Source organism: Peromyscus maniculatus, chromosome 23 (genome assembly GCF_049852395.1).
Source record: "Peromyscus maniculatus bairdii isolate BWxNUB_F1_BW_parent chromosome 23, HU_Pman_BW_mat_3.1, whole genome shotgun sequence".
NCBI lineage: Eukaryota > Metazoa > Chordata > Mammalia > Rodentia > Cricetidae > Peromyscus > Peromyscus maniculatus.
Window position 1 is genome coordinate 61,583,413 of NC_134874.1, and position 8,573 is coordinate 61,591,985.

The 8,573-nt window shown below is 45.7% G+C and overlaps 1 protein-coding gene across 1 annotated transcript in view; it reads left to right on the top strand.

Moving 5' to 3' along the window:
* Window positions 1-1,333: 1,333 nt before the first annotated feature.
* Window positions 1,334-8,573, top strand: part of LOC121826420 (disks large homolog 5-like) — an 11,861-nt gene continuing 4,621 nt past the window's right edge. The window contains exons 1-3 of the mRNA XM_076560899.1: window positions 1,334-1,465; window positions 4,000-4,162; window positions 6,904-7,087. Coding sequence (XP_076417014.1) covers window positions 1,432-1,465; window positions 4,000-4,162; window positions 6,904-7,087 — 381 coding nt within the window. The 5' untranslated portion in view covers window positions 1,334-1,431. The remainder of the gene's footprint in view (window positions 1,466-3,999; window positions 4,163-6,903; window positions 7,088-8,573) is intronic.

The window sequence follows — 8,573 nt, forward strand, 5'->3', positions numbered from 1 at the left end:
ACAGAAGAGAATTTTGCACTGCAGCATCGGACATCCTTCCAGTCCGGTTTCCTTTACTCTCAAGGATAAAACCCCTGCCCTTCAATAATATATATAATATATATATTTTCTATAACACTGGCATGCCTTTCCACCGGCAGGGCTGACTCAGTACTTTCACCAAAAACTCTGTAATAAAACTATTATTATACTTTATCTTTGGTCCTGTTACTTTGTCTTTAGTCCCTGTTCATTTGTCTTTAATCCCCCCTTTCTTTCTTTAGCCCCTGTTCATGGCACCATTCTGTGGGGCATTTACCCACCAACCTCACAGCTCCCCAGAGTTTTCTTGAGTGTAAGCAGCAGGAAATATTAGATAGAAGGATTTATTGCAGAGAATCTTGCTGAAATAAAAAGATAATAAACAAAGGATAGCCTTGAGAAGCCTGTAACATTTTCCAATGGGCCCCTACTGTCTCTGCCCCAGGGTTTTTATAGAGACACCAAGGGGTGGAGCAAATGACCTCCTCCCCCAGCACAACCAAGTACAAACATCTCAGACATCTGCACTCAGGCCCGTGGTCCTAATCTTCCTCCATGCGGACCTGTAGGGTAAAGGCACGAGGAACCCGAAAACGTGCTCCCACAGAAGAGTCCACAGTTATCAGGACAAGACTGAGCTAGACCATGTGAGGAGAGAGAGGAGCAAGAAATTTAAGGAATTGCTCAAAATCTTTAGCCATCAGGCAAATGAAAATCAAAATGACACTGATACCATCTTATACATATCAGAATGACTAAGATCAAATCCATTAATGACAGCTTATGTTGGAGAGGATGTGGAGCAAGGGGAACACTCCTCCACTATTGGTGGAGTGCAAACTTGTACAGCAACTCAGGAAATCAGTAGCGCAGTACCTCAGAAAATTAGGAATCTACCTATATTAAGACGCAGCTATACCATTTTGGGCATATACCCAAAGGATGCTCAATCATGCCATAGGTCACTTGCTCCACCATGTTTATAGCAGCATTATTCGTAATAGCCAGAACCAGGAAACAACCTAGATGGCCCTCAAGTGAAGTATATAATAATATAAATGTGGTACATTTACACAATGGAATATTACCCAGTGGTAAAAAAATAGTGACACCATGAAATTTGTAGGCAAATGGATGGAAGAAGATACTGAGGAAGGTAACACAGACCCAGAAAGACAAATATGGTATGTGCTTACTCTTAAATGGATATTAAATGCAAAGCAAAGTGTAGAAGATATACCATGTGACATCAGTGCATGGACATTCTACTGTCTCCTGGAGAGCCCTGGCATTCCATGTGATGTCACCAGTATTGTGGCAACACCAACTGTCATTGGGGCATTGGTCCAGTGTCTCTTGTTTCACCTACAGACATGCTGACTAGACTGAACAAGATTCTTGGGAGACAGGATGGCGAGCACAGGGAGATCAGAGGAAGGCAAAAGTAAGATGACCTTCAGTCTCCATGTCATACATCAAGAAACAAATGGTTCTGGGGAAAGCACAGTGAGTCCTGGGGAAGGGATGGGGAGCTTCCTGAAGGAGGAAGGCTTCAGCTGATCCTTCCAGGAGTGGGGCTCAGGAGGGGAGAGTTTCTGAGAAGCAATGATGGGCCTATCCTGGTCCTCTGAGTTCTTCAAAAGCAGACCCAGAGTTGAGGATTTTCAATGGTGAGTTTGTAGAGAGCCAGGGATGGTCAAGCCTGAAGCTGCTCTGTTGAGGGCCCTCTGCTTTCACTCTGAGTAGGAAGGAAGCACAGAGGGACTAAAGAGGTTTCAGTTCCAGCCCTGCACTTCACCCACACTGGATTTCTTTTGGTGTGTGTCACTAATAACAGGGAGAGTAAAGTCCCCTGGCCAGATCTAGAGAGTCTCACATTTTAAATAACAACCACTGGCAGGGCAGGAGCCACTAAGTATTGCCTCATGTCAGTGACCTCTAAGGTTTCTGAGTTCCTGCCCTCTCCCTAGCCAGTCATCTTTCCTCTACCTTGAGTGCAGGACTGGGACATGACTCTTCCTGTCAGTATTTGTTCTTGGTGTCTGACGGCTCACCTATGAATGCCCAGTTGTTAGGTATTTTCAGTCATACCTATCAGTAGTTGATCACACTTTCGCTAACATCATGATGGCTGGAATGTATTCTGCTGAAGCTTTTGGCAAAAGTTTCCTCATTACCTGTGTGACTTATCATTGTTCTGACAGGACCCACATAATCTTCCACCACCCCCATACATTGTAACAGCCCCGTGGATCTTCTCTGATGTGCTTGTTCAAATCATGGAAATTATTTTCCCTCTCCATTGTCCTGAGCTAATTTCTTAGCATCCATAATTTCTCATCTTCTTAGTTGGGGATCATCAGGATGAGAAGAGCTATTCCTGGGCGGTGTGTGGAAAATGAGTCTTGCTCTCCACACATGATGAACTATTGAATTAGAATGAACTAGATTCTAATGAATCAAAGAGATCTTGAGATTGGAAAGAGGAGGTGCTGAAGGCCTTCCCCTGTGTCTCAGGAAAGAATCCTGGAAAGGGCATCTTGGCTATTGGTGAATTGGGGAAGAGCTTTTTATCAGATAGGAGATGACCATTGACAGTGGCCCTAACAGTCCATTCTCTGGAAATTCTGTTATATCCTGAAGAGCCTGTGGCATCTTCTGTGAAACCACCAGTGTTGTAGCAATGCCAACTGCCCTTGAGGCATTCACTAAGTGCTTATATTGTTCACCAAATTGAAATGTTGGCAAGACTGATCACACTGATTGGCAGAGAGAGCCCTAGTTTCCTAAGGAAGAGGTGATGCTAGAACTTGACCTTCTAGTAATGGGGATCAGTAGCTGTGATCATGAAGCAATGGGCCTATGCTGCTTATCCAGGTTCCTAAAGAGCAGATCCAAGGTGGAGGATTCCTTATGGTTAGTTGGCAGAGGGCCAGGGATGGTCAAGGCTGCAGCTGCTGTGCTGCGACCTCCTTCAGTTCATTCTGAGTGGCAAAGACTGCAACAGGAGGCCCAGAACCACTAATGTGGTATCAGAATGAGATGTTGTTGCACTTTATGTCTGATGTAAATACCAAGGAGGGAAATTTTCCATCCATGTACCCATGTCTGAGACATTCAGTTCCTTTTAGTCGTGGACACAGGTTATCAGGGCTGGGAGGTGAAAAGCAGTAGGGACTCCTGGACTTCCTTGCATCACATCAGTGTAGCACGAATCTTAACAATTCTTATTAATAAAATCAAACCTGATCCAGGTATTGGGGTGAATGCTGGAAGATCAGAGAAGCAGAACAAGCCACAGCTTCCTCACCTCGACAGTTCCTCAGCTGATCCTCTTTCCTCAGACTTGAAGCTTCTGTGTCCTCGTCCCAATGGCTCTCAGCTGAACTGCTGCTCAAAAGCCTGAAGGCTTAACCAGCCAAAAGCTTCTAGTTTCCGGTCCTCATGACTTATATACCTTTCTGCTTTCTGCCATCACTCCCTGGGATTAAAGGCGTGAGTCACCATGCCTGGCTGTTTCCAATGCGTCCTTGAACTCACAGAGATCCAGAGGGATTTCTACCTCTAGAATGCTAGGATTAAAGGCGTGAATACCACCACTTTCTGGCCTCTGCATCTAGTGGCTGTTCCTATCTCTGAAGCCACATAAGTTTATTAGGGTGCACAATATTTGGGGGAACATAATACCACCACCTATCAGGTATGAGCTGACAATTCCAAACCAACATGGCTGGCCTTGCTTATGTCTTTCAGGGCCAGTGGGGAGCAGTAGGGGATGAGGCATATATCTAGCCATAGGGATTGGAGAGAGACACATGGCTTATAAGGCCCAGCTTAAGGAGAGCTGCTCTGATCTTTGAGGGCTTCACTGGGTTCCACGCATTTCCTCTTCCTCAAGGTTCCTCTTGGGACACCACATGATCTTCTTGGCTTATACCATTCATTTGTAGAAATTCACTTGTGTTTATGTACCTACAGGGGCGACTAGGAAGGCATCATCCACACCCTTCTTCCTCACTGAGCAGCAACAGCAGCTGAACCAGGTGGAAAAACTGAAACTTCAGCTACAGATGATGACCAATGACAGGAATGAACTGCGTGAATTCCTGGCCCATTACAAAAACAATGAGTTGAACAACAGGTATTCATCATGCCCTGTTCTCTGGTGAATGTCTTGACACTACTGTGTCAATTCCAGCAGTCCTTAGGTCACTGGAAGCTGCACCTGCAGGGTGACCTGCACAAAAATTTTCCTGAATGCATCTGAGAGGAAGAACTGAAGCCTGTAGGAGTGAGATGGTTCAAAGGCTGTTCTGATTCCTCCTAATGTAAACCAGAGCCTGTGGCCTGAATCACAATCCACAGAGAGGGGCAGTACGGTGTAAGATCACAACATGCATTTCACAACATGTTGACAGATGTTGGCTTGTAGGAAATACTGGGTGCTCTGAGTTTAACCTGAGTCTCTGTATTTGACAAGATATTTACTTTTGCTTGTTGCTCTGGGAGCAGCTTGAAGGGCCTGATGGTCCTACTTGTTCAATCTGTGTGTGACTGGAAGGCCTGGAGTCCATCCCTGCTCCTCTCTTGTCTTGTTCCTTGTACTGGGAGAAAATGCCACCCACATACATTTCTCTGACATCCTAACTCTGTGTCAGTTTGTGTGCATGTGAATTGCCCTCTAAGGGGCCCAAACATTGCAAACATGGCAGTGGCAGGTTTTGCGCTTTTCACCTCCCTCTCCCTTGAAAAACCATTAGATTACATTTCTTAATTTAGTCTCCAGAGTTCAATCCCTTTTGTGAACACCGACTCATTCTTGAAACTAAACATCAAAGTCCAACCATAAAAATTCATTTCTCAGCTACACTTGCCAACCTGACAAATCAGATCTCAGCAACTTACCCTAGCACAGACTTAACCTTTCTATTTAAAATCCCACTGTGGAAAAAAGCCTGCTGCATGTTGTCTGCCTTTGCCTGATCCAGAGGCAGGCTCCCAATGCCATGCTTGCCCTGCTGGGGAAATGCATCTCTTTGTGCTAAGGATTTGGTGTCTCAGTGTGTTCTGTACTGTCTCTGAGAGGCTCCCTTACACTGTGTGTATGGGGGCAGGGGGTCCCTTCAGATCTTGTGAGTTAGAGATTGATAGTAGGCCTGAGAATTTGCCTGATTCAAAGATGTCAGGTGATATAAGTGCTGAGACCATGGAGCTCCACTTTAAGCATCACTGTTCTCAGTCTTTGTGCTCACCCTGGTGCCTCATTGGAATCCCCTTGGGAGTTTATATAGTCAGCCTCATGGTGTGCCTCATGCATGGCAATACTGATGATGAGTCTGGGTATCCTTGTAAGGACAAAGCATTTCTGTTCTCACGACAGTGGAAATGTCATTGCAGATTTCAGGTAAGCCCATGCCGGTGGACCTTCTTAGAGAGCTACTCTACCTTTCTGGGCCTACTAAGGAAGCTCATGGAGCCCTGTCTCCCTCCCTGTTGACACCCAGCCTCTCCTGGCCCTGGGGCAGGGTAGCAAGTCTAATGCACATGAGGAGTTCCCAGTACATAGGATTCAGTGTGTGACATCCAGTAGGCTAGGGTAGTGCAAAATACAACCTTAATTCATGGGGTCCCTGAGGCCTATGATCACAGGGTTCTTTGCTCCTGGGGCTATGCCCTACCAAAGGCTGAATTCGGAGCATGAGATGCAGAACACAGAGCATAAGAAGGATATGTCAGATGTGAAGAAATTACCCAAGGAGATTAGTGAGGCCTTGTACAAGTGCATAGAGCTGAGTGAGAAGACCAAACTCTACAGGTGAGTGCCTGACTTGGGTGGACTCCAGAACTTGGTAAGGACTGCTTCTTGTTGTCTGAAGTTTCTCCAGTCCTGCCCGACCCCGCTGTCAGGAGGAATCCGTCCCTCCTGTCTCCTGCAGCCAAATGGCCCCAATAAACACACAGAGGCTCACATTACTTACAAACTGTATGGCCAATGGCTTAAGTTTCAGGCTAGCTAGCTCTATCATCTTAAATTAACCCAATTTTATTCATCTGTTTTTTCCCATATGGCCGCTACATTGCCAACCTGCTAGCATGTTGCTCCTTTGGGTTGCAGCTGGCATCTCTTCCACCTCTGCCTTTCTTCTCTGTCTCTCCTGGATTTTCCTGCCTGGCTCCTTCCTACCTTGCCATAGGACAAAGCAGGGTATTTATTAACCAATGGAAGCAATACCTATTCACGGCATACAGAAAGACATCTTACAGCATCTTCTTCCCTTCTCCACCTTTGAACCAATGTAAGGGCTGTGGTTCTAGTCAGTTTACCTCTTAGCAAGCAGCCTGCTTATAGCTCGTGGACTTGTGCCTCCTAGACTGAATTCTCCTAAGTGTTAAAAGTCTGAGAGCCCCTCCCAACATTTTCCTGTCAGCTTCTGGAACTTCTAGACAGAAAACATAGTTTGCACCATGGCTTCTGTGGCTCTGCCAGGAGCTTAGACAGCTGGTTTCTATGGGACACATGGATGGAATATATTCCAGATAGGTCTTCTGTCTTCCTCAGAGCATGGTTTCCCTCTACCTGCTCTTGTTTTCCCAATACTGTGAACAGTTAAGTACCAGGGTGTGTGTTCGTGAGGTAGCAGATCCAGTCTTCAGAAGTACATGGATCTGTTTTGCAGTCAGGGTCTTCAGAAGTAGTGTAAATCTTTCTGGAATTTGGCTATTCTCTGGCTTTGGCCTGCACCTGAGTGATGCTGCCATGGCTAATGAGGGCTCCAGCCCAGGGCGGTTGGGGATGGGGACATGGGACCTTGCAGGAATCATGGTATACCAGGCAGGGTTGGCAGATGGAGGCAGAGCTCATCATTTTTTGTGATATTTCAGCACCCTCTACAGTCAGCATCTGAGTGAACAGACTCAGCTGAAAGAAAAATTGAAAATGTTGCTAGAGGAAAAGAAAAAGCTGCAGGGGGAGCAGATTTTACTACAAGAGTCGCATGCGGAGGCAAAGAGGCTCCGTGAAGAGGCCCATGAGAAGATCTATGACCTCTGGACAAGGCAGATGCAGGTAGGTTGAAGCAGCAGGGCCAACCTGGCCACCTGTCTGACCATACACACACATACACACATACACATGTAACCTTCTACTCACTTATCCACCTGACCCAATCAATCTAATAGTTCACTTCTGTGATCATTCACAAGTCTTTCTGGGAGTTAGCCTCTGATAGCAAGCAAACCCAACTGCTCTGCTGGAAGCTGCAGTCCATTCAGGGAGACGAGTAAGTCACATATCACTCACCTGTATGTCAGCCTGGGAGGAGCCGGGCTGTGATGGGAGCCACAGATATCGAGTGAGTCAGGTCAAGGGTCTGGGTCTCATTTGCTTGGCAGTGTCATGTGAGATCAGAGCAGACACAGCATGGAAGGAGGAACGCCCCTGAAAAAGTCAAAGACCGTGTCACATCGACATCTTTTAGGGTGTCATATGGCATTTTAACCTCTTGTTCCCAGATTGCCATGGTGTCCTCTTTCCCTGGCCAAGCTCTTGGTTCAGAGTGACAGAAACTAAATTAACAGCTTGTCAGTACTGCTTGCTGTAAGTGGCATTGGCCAGTTCTCCCATCCTGGTTCTTACATTCAGAAGCTCACTGGATGACCAGAGATGAGGCAAGGGCTTATGACAGGCAGTGTTCGGGATGACAGATTTGAGCCAACTGCATCAACATAGCCTGCAGAGACACAGCATGCTTCTCTAGGCAAATTTACTAAAATTATGCAGAACTGTGGGACTCATTTAAACAGCTATTGTGAAGAGTTTAAAACCAACTGGCAATGTCATCCTCATCCAGTGTGATGTCCTCCTCACTGCATCCTGATCACTGATAATTTGAGGGATTTGTGTCTGTGTGTAAGTATGCCTGCCAGAGGGCACATACATCTGTGAGTGTTTGGAAGGTCTGATGATGACATCGAGTGTCCTCTGTTGCTTTCTCCCTTATGCTCTTCAGCCTGGGTCTCTCACTGAACCTGAAAATTTCTGTTCTGGCTAAGCTGGATAGCCACAGATCTTTGGATCTCCTGTCTCCTCACAGTAGAGCGTCCTGTCTTTTTCTGTCTCATTTTGTTGCTAAATGGTTCATTTGGTCAGAAAGAGAACTGACTTGTTGGTTTCTCTTAATTTTTAAACAATTTTATTACTTTGGATTTAATGCGTCTTATGATAAATAACAAAAATCAAACAATGGAGCTACTTTATAAACAAAAAAGTAGACTTCTTTTCTTTCATGACATAGAGATAACTTCTCAGGACAGGTCTGTTTTGTCTACTGGCTTCACAACATGGAACCTGACATTTTGATACTCACTCTTAGGACAGAGTCCAACTCATAGTTGTATAGAGTGCTGCATTTAAGAAAGTGCTGGGGATGACCTAAGTAGCCTTCCACTGACTGGCCTGGGGCTGTTTTAATATAATGTGAACTGTAATCTGGTCAAAGGTTGTTGGGTAATGACAATGGGTGACTTCCATTCTCTGGTGCTGTCAATGTATT